Source organism: Fragaria vesca, linkage group LG2 (genome assembly GCF_000184155.1).
Source record: "Fragaria vesca subsp. vesca linkage group LG2, FraVesHawaii_1.0, whole genome shotgun sequence".
NCBI lineage: Eukaryota > Viridiplantae > Streptophyta > Magnoliopsida > Rosales > Rosaceae > Fragaria > Fragaria vesca.
In genome coordinates this window covers 10,796,322-10,815,642 of record NC_020492.1, presented here as the reverse complement: position 1 = coordinate 10,815,642, position 19,321 = coordinate 10,796,322, and the positions used below count along the sequence as shown (strand labels likewise).

Here is a 19,321-nt window from a genome sequence, read left to right as displayed (position 1 = left end):
GTAAAATAAGAAGGTACAAAAGTGGGAAAAAAGACACCGGCATATTTGGGAGTATGAGATGCAGGATGTTGCTTTGTTCTTTAAGCATGCAGCAAAATGTTGTGATTGGTGTTATATTGTTAATTTGCCGTGTATAGATACATTCTTCATCCATATCAATTCATGACTTCTCTGTTTATTGACTTGTCCTCATAAAAAATTGTTTTAACTTTTATCATCATAGAGCTGTTTCCTTTTCTATAGGTAATCTTTTCTTCTTTGAGTCTGCAATTTGTACAGTGTGTGAACTGTGAAGCGGACTTCATAAACCTGTTTTGCCACAGTTTAGGTTTCTACCTGAAAATGTATACGAACTGTACGGAATAAATTTTCATTCTTTCTTTCTTTTTTAGCCGAAATGTACACTGATTGTAGGCTTGACCTTTTCTTTTCCTTGATAGATGAATGAGTACCTCACTTGGACTATCGTTTAGGGCAATTTCCTTTGTGGTATTTCATTATTGATAAACAGCTAACCTACTCGGTTGTTTGCAACAAAGTTGTGAACTGCTCTTGGTCTCCTCAAAGATCTAGCGAGTGTTATGTTTTTCACTTTGCAGCCTCAGCTGCAGTTGAGATAATTAGGCTTCATTGTTTGCATCTAGTTTCCCGAGGACAAAGTGATAGCCACTCTTTATCTGCTCCAACTCTTAACCTGAAGCTCTCTAGTTTGTGGCTTTCTCCCGAGTCTGGTTTCTCTCAGGCTACAATGAGTCTGAACATTATTTACGGCGTAGAGTCTCTCAGATTAGTTGACTATTAGAATATGACATCTACGGTATGAATACACATCCGAGTATAGATTAGTTAACTACCGGAATATGACTTTTAGGGTATGAATACGCGAAAATTATAGTTTCCTTACATAGTTCTCTTTCTTTTGGTTTGGGTACTCATCCTGACATCCATATCCCATAACAATGAGAATGAGCTTTACACCTCCAAAATATACCCAATATCACATCAAAACCTGAACTCTAATAACAGTGCTATGATGATTCTCAAAGGCACCTCTCTGACGCTTTGGTTGATGGGAATTGAGGTGAAACAAGTCAAACAACAGGTACCCAGATCACATCTTCTCATGAGAAAAAAACTATTGCTTTTGAAATCTTCCTTCACTAAATATGTCAGAAACTCCAACTCATGTTACTAACCTTTTCCCCAACTCATCACTTCTTCCCCAACAAGTCTCTTACAAGATAGGTCCAAATATCCGAATGTCATACATGAGAATGTGATAGGTTAAAGATTCTATATGATTTATAAGAGGTTCATTAGGACCTTTGAAGTTAATGCTGGACAAGTGGACATATTTCTCTGTGGTTTGCGTTTTATTGGAATTGGGAACATAGGAAAAAAAAAGAAAAAAAAAAAAGAGTTGGACTCGTAATAATTTCCAACAAGTAAAACTATCATTTTCCAGAAGCAATATCTGCAAAACTGATCTTGTTAGCTCTCTATATGTAAGGTGCACTTTTAGCCTCATAGAAGCTATCAAAATCAAATGAGACATCAAGAAGGTCTTCCACACGCCACTCGGTGATCTGGTCTCCCATCAAGTACTCTGATATGCTGTTTGTCGAACTCACTGAACCATTGTCACTGAGCGAACAATTCTCCTCTACCTTATATGATGAGGTTTGTTCATTGGATCCTGTTCTAGGTCTCTTTGTCGATGACTTGGAGGCTACTCTTGCATGGTCAGTGCTGTTGGTGATGACTACTTCATTAGAGAAGGAGCATGATGATGATGATGGGGGATACTGAGTAGAATCAGCAGAAAGCTTTACACCAGTGAGAAGAAACCTATTGTGTTTTCGAGTGTGTTCATTCGCTTTGTGGATTGAATTGTCGCATTCCCTGCAAAAAATGGCTCTGTCTTCTTGACAAAAGAGGAATCCACGCCTTTCCTGGAAATCAAACCCAGCAAAACTAATTTAGGACTCAAGTTCATATATATGTGTGTGTGTGTGTGTGTGTGTGTGTATTTATATCTCTTTGTTCTTGGCATTTTAAGTCTTGAAATGGAAAGTTTGTCACATAAGCTAAATCTAATATTCTCAGCAAGAAATGGTGATACAAAATGACAATTAGACAATAGAGATTCCACATAATATATACCTCTCATATTAAGGTAGGTTGTTTACAATAGTTTCTATAATAATAGACTACAAAACTACTCGAAGTTCATCTTCTCATTTATATCTCTTTGTGAAGGATTTGAGCATGGTACCTGACAGATATCACATTGAGGGGAGTCTTTGCAGGTTGGTTGGAGAAGAAAAAAGCGCTTGTGTTTGCTTGCAAGCTTATTTGCATGGTGAACACGGCGATCACAGACGTCACAGAGAGCTGCTTCATCAGCTGAGCAGAACACAGTGGCCTCAGCTTTGTCACAAAAATTGCACCGGATCTTCATGCTTCACTTGGATTGATTCTCTGCTCTGCTCTTTGTCCTTGATGCTTTTAAGTACTTGATGGGTGTAAAGACTGAGGTTATGGGGAAGAGATGGGGATGTGCAGGACAAAGTAGTTATGGGGCTTTTGGGTTTTCAGGGACTATAGAGAGAGTATGATAACAGCTAAGATCTCTGTGAGGGGTGCTTTTACTCTTTGAGCAGAAAACTCTGGATGCTGTCTCTTTCTCTCTACTGTATATATGCATACAGATTTGAGTTAAGACTTAAGAGGAGGTAGCAAACAGGCTATGCTGTCTCTTTCTCTTTCTTAGCTAATATTCTATTCAAATTTCAACCCAAAAAGTTATAGTGATATTTCCAAGAATCTGCAAAGTTGGAGATGGAGGCTTGACAAACAGTTAAAGGATGGAACTTGAGAGAGAGAGAGAGAGAGAGGAGAGAGAGAGAGAGAGAGAGAGAGAGAGATGATCCCAGCCTTTCTCTACTGAAGAATAATATTTAAGAGAAAGAGAGATGATGTTGATTGAGCAGTGTTAGATCATGGGAGACCAGATCACACAGTAATATCAATTAGCTACTGGTTTGCTTGATAAAACAAAATTGCTAAAGCTTTGATAAAACAACTTATATTTTCTATAGGATGTGTCCCTAAATACCATCAACTTATTCTGTTGATTATCATCACTGCAGTCTTTAACTTCTTCGGTCTTTTTCATGCAGTTATAATCAGATACTTTGATCGATTAAGTGTTAGTAATGAAGTGAACTACCATGGAAAACAAATGGTGGTAAAGGTTTTGGGAGGGAGTACTTGTGGCCAACATGGGTGATACTAGGTGGAAACTAGTTATCAGCAATCTAAGAATTACCTATCAACTAATCCTGAGTCCTAAATAGACATTCAAGCTCGATATTTAGTTAAGAAGATACGATACAAAGCTAGTCAAAGTCGAGGAAGAGCTACTACATTTCTGTATTCAAATTTAGCTAATTACATCAAGAAAAGCATCCATAAATGCAGATCACACTACAACTACCTTTAAAGATTATACTGGGATTAGGATGAAGTACACCCCATATATCAATTCCAAAGATCAAATTGGATAATGGATATACAAATTTTTCCCAGTAGCACTTGTGCTTATATTTATTTCTTGCTAGCTAGTTGCTGCTTGCCATTCATTTGATAGAGGCATTATCTGTACCCACACCAGCTGCGAGCAATTCCTTTTATCTCAAGAAATGAAATAATTGAATTCCAAAAATTAAACTCCCCTACAAAACCCAGAGGGAAGGGAATGGTCCAAATGGTCTTTTTACAAGGAGCTATGAACCCATCAAAAACCTTGGAGGAGGCACAGAAAAATGGCACTCTTGTTATCACTATGGAAATTAGGTTCATACGGAAGGTGCCCAGAATATTTTGAAACTTCTTGCAGAAGAAAACCACACTTTTTTCCTACGGCATTATTAATTTGAATCTATCAATTATTGCAAGACATTAGGCCTAACACAACCAAAAAGACATTTTTCTAGAGCTGAAGCATGACAGCTAGATTTTGTCAAGTTCGATACTTGCCACAAAGGTTTTGAGACAACTTATCGAACATCTTATTTTTATATCTTTAAAGATGATCTTTTTAGGTCTTAAACATTGTTGAAATTAGAATTCCGAATAGGGATTAGGTCATCTAATGCCTTCTGCGTGAAGAGATGACTTGTTCTTTGATCTTGTTGGTGCATTATCTCAATTAAGTATGAACCATACCTTTAGGAATTGATCCAGGATAATATAAATAGGGACATCACCCCACTAAACGTAAGTACACGTTATGGCAGAATGGGAAAGCTCAAAGAAGAAGGTTGCTTGCAAATAAAGAAATCTGCAAAAGAGTAGAAGATGACAAAACAACACTTTTTCATCAGAATATAGAATATTGAGAACATGAAATAGAGGGAGGATCTTGTTGACTGGGAAATCAATATAAACAAGTAGTGCATATCCTGCTCTTTTATCTTGAAAGATTTGCATAGTTGTGGGCATATCATCTAAAAGTGCAGAAGGGGATAAGAAAAGAAAAGAGAGAAGGGTTTGGCAGCTCACATGGATTCGAGGGAGATGCTCACGGAGCTCTTGCAAGAAGATGATGATGGTGATGAATGACACCATGTGATAAACTCAGAAAAGGAGTCACTTATCTTTGTCTCTATGTCACACTTTTTTTCTTTTTCTTAAAAGAACTTTCATTTGTTTAGTTTATAGGATACTTGAGAAACCTGAGAGCTATGAACATGATGACTATCAGTTCCTACATTTGGCATCAGTACTTATCTGTGTGGGGTGTTTAGGTGAGCTGTGGCTTGGTTGGTAGCTAGCCTAACCGATATCGTTCCTAACTAACATCGTTGAAGTTCTGAGTTTAAATCTCACTAACATTGTGAGGGTGAGATAGGTTAAGAGGTTTAAAAAGAAAAAGAAAAAGAAAAAGAAAACAAAAAAAAATTGTGTGGGGGTTTGAATGAGGGTTCACAGTATTCATATTGTAGATAGATCTATATTTACAGAAATATTGGGAAAAAAAGAGAGTCAAATATCGAATCGTTATTATTAGTGAATATCAAGACTCTTGATCTCTCGTTGGGAAGGTTGAAGTGTTCTAACTAAAACGCAAAATTTTTGAGTGGTAGACTGGTAGAGTAATTTGGAGCCGAATCATATACTTAAGTTCCTTCAAGGCTTTGCCTTAAAGAAAAACACTGCAAATAGGTATGTACTTTCTATTACAGTACTCATTTACTCAAAATTATGTAAAAGATGATCTCTGTCAAAAGCCCATCTGCTTCTGACAAGCTTCTCTTTCTGGGGCTACTAATTGCATACTTCTGTGTGATTATCCAAAGTTCCAAACAGGTAAAGTAACCTATTGTAGTTTCCAATAAATGGCTTGGACTGAGGCATCCTAGGACGAAACCAAAACTCAAGTACTTAGCTCCAGCATCAGATTACATTGGGTGGCTTAGAAACCTACAAGGGGAAGTCAAGGGTAGGAAAACTATAATGCTGTTCTAGCATCAAAATCAATATATCCTTGTGTTTCTGATAACAAATCCCAAGTACTTAACTCTCGTCAACAGCTTTCCTAGTTTTTATAATCCGCATTTTAAAGAAGATAGGTCTCCCAATAGAGACTGACGGCCAAAGGAAAATTTGTGGATCCACCTCCCTTGAAGGATACGACTCTGGAGCCTAGAAAGTTATTAGAGAAGTAACCCTCTCCATCTCTCTTATTCCAACTGTTTCTAGTTTGTCAACACCTTCAAATTGGACTCAATAACATAAAGCATCAATGGGCGGCATTGCTCTAAAGATGGCAATCCATATGGAACTTGAGGCCCCAGGAAATAAAAAGTCCTTCCACAATGAAGTTGTGGTATCTACTGCAATGTCAGATGGCATTTCATATTATTGTTTCTTCCTCAGCTATTCCTGGTAGTAGCACAAGTGACCTGAAACCTAAGCAGTCTTTGGGTTATATTCGAATACTTAAGTAATGCTCTAGGTTAATTATTCAAAGTAGAGTCTTATATTATATCCTATTTCTGTCTTTTAAATTCATAATAGAAAAGAAAAGTATTAAGCTTAAAATGATGCATCAGTTACATAGTCTGACCCTTCTATTTCATCCTTGATAATAAATTGACTACAACGTTACAGATACCTTGGCACTTTCAATTATCTTCTGTACAAGTACTTTGAGAGAGGAAACTTAATGCTCCTTGCTACCTGCGATCCAAGTACACACAAGATGTTGGACATATCAAAAGGAGCTCATTATTTACAGTCTTACACCAAACAAACTTTTGTATAATTTCAACATGGGAGTCACAAAAGATACCTGCAGGGACAAATCTTCACTAACTGTAGAACGATAGCGAGTTGAACCCTCCAGTGGGTAGTTTTCTCCTCCGACAGTAAAATTTGCACCACAGAGACTAGTCATTTGTAAGAGAACATCAGACATGAGCCCGCTATGCCCATCTTGAATCCCTAACCTATCCTGCACTTGTTCCTCATCATCAAGTGGATCTTCCGCCACAGATGTAATACACTGGAATACGGCTAGTAACCTCTCCATTGGGAATGCTCTGGGGCCCTTCATGAGTAATTCCTGTTCTGCAGTTTCCTACTGTTCCATTGATTTCTCAGAGATCCTGACAGTGAAGAACTATATTTGAAAGAAATCAGTGCCTACAAGTGAAAGAAAATCATAATGATATTAAAATTGGTAATGGCTAAATCAGATCTTGCTAACATTATTTTAAGCCAATGGCAAAGAGAATTAAGTGTTTTTACTAATTGTAACTCATGTCAGAAAAGTTTGCAAAAGGTTCTTGCACACAATTAATGGAAAGAAAAACTAAACCATCCACTTACTATATTGTTGGATATTAGAACAGGAGCAGGTGGATATGCTTCTTTTCATTCTTAAAAGCACACATTTGAGCTTAGTTTGGTCAGACTCGTATTGAAAACATTACATATTTCAGTAGCAGACTAGTAGGTCACATCCTGAAAGTTTACAACTACAGACAGATAAACTATATTAATACTGGTACTTTGGAAATATAGTTACTACCTCTTTCGTTTTCAATTATTAGACCCTCCGGTAAAATTGAACAATGATGCATATAGGGTAGCTGGATTTCTTGAAGCAAGGAATGATGAAATAAGAAGATACTTGGCAGAAATAGACATGTGAAAATCTAACTGCTCAACAACTTCATAACCTCCGGATATCCTTGTGCTACCCTTGGGCTTTCTCTCCCCAGCTTCAACTTCAGTGGAGGGCTGAGTTGAAACCTTAAATATCTCATTCAATGCAGGAGCAATATGGGCTGAAAACGGCTAAACAACCTTCTCTTCATTTATTCATTTGGAACAACCCCAAGATCAGTAATAGGTTCACAATATTTTCTGAATAATAGTGAGAAGGCAATAGACTATTCATCCACTCGTCTGGTAATTCTACTGAAAGGCCTTAGTATGACACTAGCAAGAAACACAGTTTCAATATTAGATAATAGATAAAGCAAAAGATGAGAGTATAGAAAAAGAAAATAGCCGATACTCTTACCTAAGAAAACAGGTATAAAGCTTTTTGTTTGCTTGGTTTCTCATTAAGATTTGACCAAGATCATCATCTGTATAATCGGGAAGGTATAGAGGGTTAGGCTCAACATAACCCATAGAGTCATATGTATCCAGTGATGTATTACTGATGAAGATAAGATCGATCTCAGACATCTTTAGAGTATCATAGATATTAAACAACAAAGGTAACACAGTAGAGAACCTTTGTCCCACCCTTTGACACGCTCCAAATTGTCAAAAATCAAGTAGATCATATCTCCAGTAGCCTTTCCTGACCTTTTGCTACTCAATATCCCTGACTTTTGTCCCTGAGGATTTCCAATAATGCTAACTAAGGCTGCGCGAAGAAAATTCACAAAATCAGACAGCCTTTCACAGCGCTTTGCACTAGAATAACCATTTCCTGGATTCTTTTGGTGAAGGAACAATTGATTCAATATGGATTCAAACATGATCTGAGGATTGTAACAGGTCAGGCAGCTTGTGTAAACAACAGGTCGTTTAAGATGCCTGAATGTCTGTAGAACAATACTGGTTTTTCCAGTGGAAGAGCCTCCATAAATAAATATAGGAAGCATAACAGAGTTCTTCGGACCCAAAAGGTATGCCAGCTCCTTGATCTGACTCTCTCTACCAGGAAAACTAGACACCAGATCATCAAACCTAAAGGACTCTACTCCTTCTCCAATCACAAGGTCATCTGAAGTCAGTTGCTGCTGACTACTTGCATTTTGTTGTTCAACTACATTGTTTGAACATTTAGCCAAAGCGGAGGGTCGGGTTGCTCTTGTAACTTTTGGCCTATCTTCTTTAACCATGTCTGAATTCTAGCCAAAAGAAACATTAAGATCATATACGAGAATTATCTAAAGACAACAACTAGGAATCACAATGCAAGCCAGCACGGGCAACAGTAAAAGTGCAAACAAGACCAAGAATTATTGAACCGCAAACAAAATCCACTTATTAAAGACAAAATTGCAATGATGTTGCACGCCAAAACTTGCAAACATGATAGTAGGGAAACAATATCCGAAAGAACGTGAAATAAAATAAAAAGCTGAAGCCCCTCAAGGGCTGTTTGTTTTGTAGGATTAGGTGGTACTGTGCTAGCTATGAATCAATAAATTTTTATGGTTGTGAATGTTGTTTATGAGTTCTAGCATTAATAGGACAGAACAGCACAGTGTTTCCCATCCTACCTCCTTAACAAGAACCAGAGTCAAGCAGCCTATATTTTTACTCCAAGACCAATCATTCTCTATTTTCAAATTTAAAAAGCATAGTCTTTCTTCCTCTCAACCCATGAAGCATCTCTAGATCTGCTATATATTCTCTCTCCTTTTCAATTACCCGCACAACTATCATTGTTAGTCTGTTAAATTCCTCAGACTTTGTTGAATTTAATTGGGGACTGGAAGGGAGATGAGAAATCAAGCTAACTTTGGGTGATGTTTGAGGAATCTAATTAACTAACGAAGAGATGAGAAAGAAGTCTCTGTTCTAATTTTCAGAAGGTAATTTACTAAGGAGACAGTTGCTAATGTTGTTCAAATCAGCTTAAGCCTTTCTTCTAACCAAGACATGTTGGTTTTCTGATCCAAAGTACCATGCATTGTAGCCCTTCACAAAATTTTCTGGGAAATTGTTCAGACTTCCCTCATTTCTCTTTCTACTCTTTTCTTCAAGAAAGACAGAGATGGAAAAAAGAAAATGTAAGCTAAATGAAAGACCCGACATTTAACGCCAATGGTTTAGAATTTAGAACACCAAAACATAGTGCAATATTAGTGCAGCCTAAGCCCACTCTCAGGTGTCCAGGATTGTATTAACAAGTAGAGAGGTATTCAATACTCCTGCGTACCAAACGACCCCTCAGTGTGCATCATATAAAGGATAGCTACTTTCTCTGATCAAATAGAAATCAAATATCTGGAAAAGAAAAATAATCAGACAAGGAAATGAATGCAGTAGAATACCGCAGAAGCATTATTTGGGTGCTGAATGCTTGTATCTTTTTCTTCAACTACACCTTTAGCCAAAATGACGGATCTGGTTGCTCTCCTTGTAATTTGTGGGCTTTCTTCCTTAACCATGTTTGAATTCTAGCCAAAAGAAACATTGGACTAATAAATGAGAATAAGCTGAGAGAAACTTTGAAGATAAATTAGTACCTGATGAATCACAATGCAAGTCAACAATGCAACACCAAAAAGTGATACATCACCAAGAAACATCAAAACTCAAAAGCAGTCAACTTAGCAAAAACAAAGTTGCAACGAAATTGCGCTACTTGCAACAATGATAGAAATCAAGAAGATGAGCAGCCATGGAAGTTGCACCAACTTAACTAAGTGCCATTCAAAACTGTCAAGTGCTTGATATAGGGAGGGAAACTACAGCTATAACAATAAGAAAGGTGGAAACCTAACGAAATAAATGGGAGGGATTTAGTGATTGATATAAAACTACAGGTTGTTTGATCCCTACTGAGACAATCCTGTGCAAACATATAGAAAATTGAATGAAAATTGCAATGGATAGAAATAAGAAGAAGTATGAAACAATCAATAGGCATTATAGTGAAATGAAACAATTGAAGTATGCTCATTTTAGTACCAAACACTGATGGAGCTCTGAAAGAGAGAAAGAAAGAAAGAAAGCATACACAATACTATGAACTTTGTTTGATTGACATTCAGTTTCTCTGTAAATTCCCATCAACATTCTCTATTTCCTGATTCAGATGGCAGCCCAGCCAATCTTGGCTGCTGACACTCAGGGAGAGAGAGAGAGAGAGAGAGAGAGAGAGACCAGGGTGTGTGCTCATTTTCCTGAACTAAAATGTGAAATTGAAAAAGAAAATGATTCTCATTCCAAAAAAATAAAAAGAAATAATGATTCTTGGATTGTGGGGCCTACATGAAAATATCAAAACAACAAAAAAAAAAAAAAACAAAAGTGATAAAGAAGGAATAGAAAATTGAAGGGTCATCACTCATCACTGGTTTCTCTCCCGCCACAACCACCATGGCTTCCTCCTCCTCCTCACTCTTCATGCCCACGTCTCTCTCCCCACAACCTCCTCGATGCTCTCATCACCAGGTTCTTCTTCTTCTTCTTCTTACTCGTATCTCTAAATGTCGACCCATTTTGGTGCTTAATCTATTGGCTAGTACATGACATTTTGTGCGCTTTGTGAATAGGCACATTGCTTTGGCATAAACTTTTCATTGCTAAAGAATTGGGATTCTGTGGCTTCCGGGATGTGGAGGACGAGTCCATTCGGTTCGACTAATTTGATGGATTCTAAGAAGAGGTAATTCTTACTGGAAATGATTGTCTTGCGTGTTTCGATTATTGTTTGATCAGCTTCTTACTAGATAGGATATCTTTTTGAGTTGATGAATAATCATGTATCGAGGCCCATCAGTAGAATGGATTGTAATTTGATTAGGAAATAACTATTATCTTTATTTTTTTTTTAATATGGTTAATGGAGCTGTCAACAGTAAATTGAGTGTTTCAATCTAATAAAACAGGAGAACTTTGATCTGTGCAGTCAATCAAGATCCTGAGGAAGCATTCAAAAAGACTGTAGAAGTCGATAGGCTGATAGACAAATTGAGGGAAGCAAATCCAATTGAAGTAAGTAGACACGAGCTTTGCATTTTCTTTAGCAAGTAGTGAAACTGAATTGGATTGTTTTACATGCTGGTCTCCTATTATAACATTGTTTTTTTTGTTTAATTGAATTTTTACATGCTGGTCTCCTGTTTTAATTTGTTTTCTGAAGAAAGTATTAGTAGTTGTTAGAGAGTTGATTGAGATGAGAGTCATAAGACCAATCACATTATCTTATGGTAAAAATAGAAATTGTTGTAAAAGACTTTTGATGTTTGATGTTCTGAATATTTGTGAGTTGGACCCATGAAGGCAGTTCTTTCAGTACTTTATAATTTATTTATTTATAAAGGTTCGGTTCTGTGTATGCCTGCTAGGATACCAGAAAAGTGTACCGGAATAAATTTTATCTGTTTATAATTTATTTTCACTACTGTTTCTAGCTTTAAGTATCATATATAAAGTATGTTTGACTTACCTTACCTGAGAATGCAGCACACCTTTGTTTGACTTTCATGTGTAAGTATCTCACTGGAATTCTTATTGTTTGTTAAACAGCTTCAGAAGCTTGTTGTTGAAAATGTGTTGGCATTTAATGAGGGCTTTTGGATACGGCTTGCAGCAAGAACTGATACCTGCAAATCAGAAGATGATAAAGCATGGTTTTCAACTTGGTTAATTCTGATAATTTCCTTCTTAGTACCTTCCAGTTCCTAAATTGTGCAACGATGCTTACCCTTACATTATTTCAGAAAGATTATGAGGAATTGGCTATATCTGTAATGAGCACAGTGGATCGCCTTGTTCACAAGACCAATGTACCTCTCTCTCTCTCTCTCTCTCTCTCTCTCCAACACACACACACATCAACCCCCCCCCCCCCCTCTCATAATAATGAAGAGAGCTTATACTTGAGTGGCTCAAATACAACATAAGTTTTTATTTGTTTTCCTCTTTTCTCTCCCTTTCCCTGCAGGAGAAGATAAATTCAGCTACTGATGTCCTTAAGGGGATTCTGAAACCTGTAGTTGATGATGTTGTAGAAATCCAGTGGCCTCCTAGAGATCCTGAGTCTCTTAAATTAATGGAGAAAGTGAGTCCTTTTCTTTCAGTTTGAGCTCACTTCATTGTTGGATATCCAAATTGGTTCTCTATCAACATTTGTCTGCTTAATTTTTTTGCCCGTCCTTTAATTATAGGCCCTTTTACTGTGTTACAAGCTTTTTTTGGCAATGATGTTATAGATGTCAACACTCTTTTCCAATGGTAGTAACAAAATTTCATTTATATGTGAGAACAGATTTGGCATTAAGCATTTCTAATTCTTTCTCTTAAATTGGTTTTGGTTGGCAATCAGATTTAGTTTACAAATTATTCCTCATTAATTGTTACAAGTTCAAAAATAATACATCATGTATTCTAGGTATTCATCTCAATATATAAATCCTAGGCCTCTCCGAACAGATCTGTTTCTGTTGGATGCTCCATTTTGAATTCCCAATTTATATTTCAGCATTTAGGACAGATCTGTTCATTATATTGGACAGATCTGTCCAATTCAGCTGCATATGTTTCACGTTCACAAATATGTTGATCCACATCTCTGTCCCAGTGTGACCACAGCTGAGGGGATTGTTGTGTACATACTAATCCATCCCATATATTCTTAAACCCTCCATCCGAAGCCACTATATTTTGGGTTGGATGCTCCACCTTTAACTAAATTTGATGTAAGACTGGAATTGTTTCATAATATCGTTTATTTCATGTTTTTTTACTATCTTATTTTTTTTTTGGTAATTTTTTTTTTATCATTAGGAAATCACTGAACGGGAACAAGACGGGCAACTGGATGAAGGCTTCCTTTCAGAAGTTAACGCGCAACTAAGACAAGTAAGTTTTCTCTAATACTTGTGGTGGTACCTGCCTGAATATTGTTTCTTAGAACCGTAAAATCTTTGTCCTACCTGTAAAGTTCTCAATTTTTCCCTTGCTGTAAAATTTCATTGTGGTTTTATCTTTTATCTTTTTACATAGCACAATCTTCAGTATTGCCATTCATTCTGTGTTCTTCCTTAGTTCCTTTTTTATAGTTCAAATTGATACTAATATCTGATGACACAGCTCCTTTAATGCTTTAAGTTCAAAGTAATTGATGGTAACCATATGAAGATATTGGGTAAAAGTTTGTACTAAAATAAATTATCGGAAAATGTTTTATTCACTACCAGTATTTTTCACAAATATTACCAAAATTTCACACCTCATTCTGTGTGCTGATTTCAAAGATTTTTCAATTTAAGTTAAAACTTATTTTGTAAATAAGCTTAAATTCTATACAGGGGATTTCAAGATCATACACTTGCTAATGTATTTTATGCGTTATTTGCAGGCAAAAGAAGATGGAGATAAGCCAGGGCTTGAGGCTATGTTACAAAAGGTTTTACAACTATATGCTTCTAAAGTTCTATCCAAACGCAGTTATGCAAAGAAAGGTAATAGCAGTATCCATGTTGTTTTTTTCACATCATATAGTTTATGTCGAACTTGTATAAAAGCAAGGAATATGGTCTGGCTGCTAGCAGGTTATGTGTTCATGTTAATGCTAGTGGCTTGACCCTCGGGGTTTTAATTCTCATATATTTAATTGTTGCTATGTCGGTGACATTTCAACTAGGGTTTTCTATTCACCTTGTAATGGGTCTGTTTGTGTGGTCTACATGAGCATGTTTTAGTTCTACAATCCTCATTTGCTGACTGGTTTTCTCAGATAATCTCGATGAGTGATTCCCTGCATCTTGACAAATAACATGTTTGCACAGTTGCACCCAATTCTGCAAACCCTTGTCTGAGCCATGATAGGATGTTAGGGGGTTGAGTGTGATATCTTTTCTATTGGTGTTAGTTGGATGAGCATCTGTCACTCTCATATCAGTGGTATGATGGGTTGATCTAAACTTTTTACTTGGATTGACTACCTTCGGGAAATTTCCAAACCTCAACATCTCAAACTGGCACCTGAAGAGTGCTATTTGCACTCGCCCTCTTTGGTCTCTTTGGTATAAGTTGGGTGATTTAACCATTCAGCAACACAAAGAGACTCCGAATGAATTTTCTGAGCTTCCAATCAGGTCGTGCACTTTTCTAAGATGCGGCTTAAAAATGGCGGGATAACAATAATATGAAGTCTTTTTGGGTATTCCAATAGTGTGACAAGCGCTCCTTTCATTTTTTGACAAAATAATATTGGGGATTAAGGCCTTTTGGAGGCACCTGGATTTGCCTCCTCACAACTATATGGCCTAAGAGGTAATCTCTGAGAGTCGATGCAGTTTACCTAAAACGTTCATTAGTTGAGGCAGGTAGTCAAGAAGGTTGAAGTGACTGGATGGGGGACATGACTCATTAGTCATGACAGATCCTGTCTTAAGAATATATGCTTAGACTATATATCTCTGAATAAATGTTTTAATTGCCAAAATGCATCTTCCTTGTTTTTTCTTTTTGATATTTAATGCCAAATATTGATCGCAAAAGAATCTATCATGAAGTACTATCTTCTGTCATTGCTATATCATTGTGATTATATTGTCTCAAAACTTGGTTTTGTTAATTCAATGTGGTGTTTACTAATTTGCAGGGGATGAAATTCTGAAGGCTGAGGAGTTTCTTGAATCCATAATTAAAGGTATCTTGCTCTTCTTTCAAAACGAGAAAACAAGAAAAATAAAAAATCTATCATGAAGAAACTCTTATATTTCTATTATTTGCAAATCATATATTTGATGAAAATTCAGGGTTTCTGAGAAAGAGAATTTGCATATCTCACAAACTTCTGTCTGTACTACATGTGTTATCAGTGCAGTAGCTGTCAGTGTATTATGTTCACAAATAAAATGATAGTAAATTAGTAATGGTTTCCCCTTTAAATGCCTGGATTCTGTAGGTGTGTATTAGAAACTTTGCTATCTGTGAGGTATTTAGCGTCTACAATTTCCGCCTGGTATATTGAAGGAATACCCTGGAAATGAGGTTGTTAAAACAAGTGATTGGTCAATCCCCTTTATAAGAAAACATATCGGATTTTTGTTCAAGTGTCAGTTGCAGATGGAGAGGCATGTTGTACTCCCAAGAGATTGGTTTAATTCAATGGTCAGGAGCTTACTCTGAAATGTTTGATCCTAAGTTCAAATCATGTCAACACCTTCAGGCTGATGTGATTTGAACTCTCAGTTAGATTTTCCCTTATCTTATCTTATATTATTTTGAAAGCTGGAAACAGTGGAAAGAGTCTGTTTCAGGCAATTGAGGGACCTGAAATTGGATTTTGCTCCAAGTATCGGGTACATGGAATAATGAGTGTTGCAGCTGCTGTTAGAGTTGTTATATTTGTAAAATTGGTTGCTAGCTTTTAGCTTTTTGTTTATTCATGCCTCAGGACTTGTTGATTGAATTGCTTGGTCAGAAAACTTTTGGATAGTATCGAGTACAAGCATCAATAAAGTGTGATGCAAAAAATAAATATGTTCAAGACTTTCTTTCTGCATTTTGATCATTTTGTCTTCTTTTTTTCTGTCCTTGAAGAAGCAATTTATAGTAGCTAAAAATGTCATTGGGGAGGTTGGTTTACCTCTTGAGTTGTCTCTTTTCAATAGTTAATTGGAAGCTCTATTTTTTGGCCACTTATGGGCATTTTCATTTGTTGCAGCTCCTGAGGAAGAATGGAACAAGCTATTGCTCAATGGATTGTCAATTGGCAAAGGTGAAATTCCACCACCTGACCTCTATGCTGTCATTAAGAAAAGGATTGAACGAACTCTGATCCGAACGGTGAGAACGACATTTGTCTTTCAATTTGGTTGTCTTTTAATTGGTTCTATTTCCCTTGTCTTGATGCTTCAGCTTATTGGTTGTGATTTATTTATTAGGAGGGTGGTTCTTACCAGCAGCGTGTTCTTTCCGAGTACCTGAATGGCATTCAATCGAGAGCAGAGCAAGTTGTCCAAGTACTAGAGGGCAAGCTGCAATAGGTGTACATGTTCATGATTTGAAAGTGGACTTGGGACTGGTAGCATGCACAAAGATATCTGATTCTCAGAATTAAGCTAAGAGAAATTCAGAGTTTGGAAGTTCATATATGCATAGGAAGTCAGGTAATTGCGCAATCTGGCCAGATACCATGTGCATAGTTTGAGTTCAGCAAAAGCCTTAGCAAAATTAGATGGTATATATCATGTCTGTGTAATACCATGTATGCATATTGTGGAATGTACACTGGAAGCCTTTTTCTTTTTTTTCCCAAACTTGCAATGCCACACATTCTAAAGATCAAGTTCCTCAATTTGGAGTTTTCATACTGGGGACATTGGTCGGTTGCAGGTTTTATATGTCGATCGTCTAACATTGGTAAGGATTTTGCCGTGAAATAGGAAGTGTAACTAGTGTTTAAAGTGGAGTGCCAGCCAAAATCATTCCTGATCATCATCAGTAATGTTTACTTGTTTAGAGTTTGTTATTGAAAACTTGGAGGCATGAAAAGTTGGTCTCATTACCAACTCCCTGTGTTTTTATATATCGATCTAGTCACAAACTCTGTCTTCCATTCTTCAAGTGCGAAAACTATTCAATGCATTAGTATGATGTACAAAATCGGCCCATAATAATATATTCTGGGTCCGCAATTTAGATAGTCATTACCTCCGGACAGTTGCATCCTCGGCTGGCCAGCTCTGTGGATTTTTGTTTTCCTTTCCCTTTGTGTTGGAAACAATATATGTATCTTCTAATATGAGATTCACAATAATTGGGGCAGCATTGTCATCTGTTTCTGTTTTTTGTTTCCTTCCTGAGTCCTTCACCTTAGAAACTTTTGTGTTTTTCTTCCCTCCCTTCCAACTAAGCAGGGACTGCTCAACCTTCACGTGTAGGTCAGTGACCTCGTTCTTTTCATGTCTAACACAATCCAACAACAATCTCAGTCTCTCAGTACGAGAATCGTACTGTAATTATTATTAAAATATATCGTCAACCAAATCAAGTAATATCTTACTTCAGCTTTAGTTGAGTTTTTCAGTATGAGAATCGTACTGTAATTATTATTAAAATGATTAAATTAAGTGTACTACCTTAAACTTTAAGTTACTTTACAGTTGTATCCATCTTCTTCTTCTTTTTTTAATTATGTGTGCCCCTGTACTCTCAAGATCCATCACCATTGGACAAAATCTCAAATTTCTTTCAAGGATGACGTCATGGTCCGACGTGGATGAGACATGGAGGTCCCACAATTCAACTTTTGACCATCAGTTTAGACACAATGTCCAAAATATATCGTTAACCAAATCGAGTAATATCTTCTTGAATAAGTGGAAAAGCTTCGCAAGAATATTGTTCATAGCAATATTCAAATTAGTGACACACTTTTATCAGTTAGTTATCAACTAGTACTATATAATATATATTATATATATAGGATAAGATATATTATCACTGCTAGCTAGTGTTTTTCGAGTTTTGGGGCATAAATCACTTACAATCACCATTTTGAATAGATTTCATATTTGGTAATGTCTGATAAGACGCATATTTAAACAATGTTAGGTTGAATAACTACAATTTTAGAAAGAAGCTCAGGGGTTGCTTTTTTAAAACTATTTTTTTTTTAAATTGAGTTTTTCACAGCAATGCCAAACTAAGTCGTAGAAAAACATAAATCTTTAGATGCATCATGCATGTGTTAAAATATAGAAGTTGAAAACCAAAGTTTATCGATATCCAAAATCTTTTGATGTGTTAATTCAGGTTGGAGTGATGTTGATGAAGAGGCAATAAAGAGAATGATTGAGGGGATAATAATGGGTGGTGCATGGCTGTGGAAACGAGAGTGGTTGATGGTTGTGAAGTTTCCACATTAGGGCATCTCCAACCCTTAGCCTAAAACCTAAACCCAAACCCAAATTCAAATTTTAGGACATCAAAACCTATACTATTCATATAGATTTTGTATCTCTAAACCCTGAAGTCAAAACCCAAGCCCACTTTTAGTTATTACTAATTTTATATCATTAAATAATCACAACATGAATCTATATATGTGGTAATTTGCGACGAATCGCTATGGTTTTTTTCCGAAACCCTAGCCTCCAAGGCATAGCAAGCCAACAATTATTTATTCTAATTTCCTTCCATTGTCGTTCGTATACGACAGTCACACAATCATACAAAACATACTTCCCCTAAACTATCAGTACCAAATTCGTTTCTTACAACCTTGATGGAGAGAAGATTTTCGATTGGTTTCCCGATCGGAGAAAAAACTTGCACAACACATCTGGTTGAAGAATGTGGACTGAGCCTCGGTATCTTCCTCCCATCTTTTGAAGGTTATGCAATGGAGCTATAGGAGATCTCCAAATCTCTTTGGCATATGATGGAGTACAAATGAATTTGGTTGTTGGGTTGATGCGACACCAATCAATGTTTGCTTCTCTAACGACGGTGCAAATGGATCGATGGTTGCATCTATGTCTAGCCATTGTTGGGATTTCAATGTGATTAGGATTATTTGGATTTGTCAATTACTATGTTTGTCATATATTATTGATTGCTCACTGTAGATAAGAGAGTGAGAATACGATAAATAAGTAGTTTCTATCATATGTATCATTATGAGGTTTCCTTAATGCTTCTTGTCTATCTGAACATAGTAGCGGAATGATATGTAACGGTTGGTCTAGCTTGAGTTCTCTTACATGAAATAAAATCTAGTGATTTGCCGTTCAAAATATATATATATATATATATATAGAGATTTTCTCAGCTGCGGATGTCCGCACCGATTTTTTGGTGCAGATTTCCATTTTTGCACCACTTCCCGATCGAATTTCCTCAAACTTTCTTTTAGACATATCTAGATCATCTTGTGTAAATCATCTCTGTAAAATTTCAGCCAATTTGGTGATCGTTAAGGCCCTCAAAATAGAAAAACTAATCTGACGGACTGAATTCTGTCCGGTTCAGGTATACAACAGAAAAACGCAAGTTTGAGAGCCTTAACGATCACCAAATTGGCTGAAATTTTTAC

The 19,321-nt window shown here is 36.5% G+C and overlaps 2 protein-coding genes and 1 pseudogene across 2 annotated transcripts; 1 reads left to right on the top strand and 2 right to left on the bottom strand.

Moving 5' to 3' along the window:
- Positions 1 to 1,499: 1,499 nt before the first annotated feature.
- LOC101301464 (probable salt tolerance-like protein At1g75540-like) lies at positions 1,500 to 2,461 on the bottom strand. The gene is made up of 2 exons (XM_004292372.1): positions 2,276 to 2,461; positions 1,500 to 1,952 (listed from the first exon to the last, which is right to left on the bottom strand). Exons 1-2 carry the CDS (start codon positions 2,459 to 2,461, stop codon positions 1,500 to 1,502), a joined length of 639 nt encoding a protein of 212 aa, XP_004292420.1.
- Positions 2,462 to 6,195: 3,734 nt separating this feature from the next.
- LOC101301171 lies at positions 6,196 to 8,432 on the bottom strand (annotated as a pseudogene).
- Positions 8,433 to 10,892: 2,460 nt separating this feature from the next.
- Positions 10,893 to 16,433, top strand: LOC101295094. Its single transcript, XM_004290242.1, has 10 exons — positions 10,893 to 10,933; positions 11,157 to 11,262; positions 11,797 to 11,895; positions 11,991 to 12,056; positions 12,215 to 12,331; positions 13,057 to 13,131; positions 13,631 to 13,733; positions 14,879 to 14,926; positions 15,947 to 16,068; positions 16,167 to 16,433. Exons 1-10 carry the CDS (start codon positions 10,917 to 10,919, stop codon positions 16,266 to 16,268), a joined length of 855 nt encoding a protein of 284 aa, XP_004290290.1. The 5' UTR covers positions 10,893 to 10,916; the 3' UTR covers positions 16,269 to 16,433.
- The last annotated feature ends 2,888 nt before the right edge of the window (positions 16,434 to 19,321 follow it).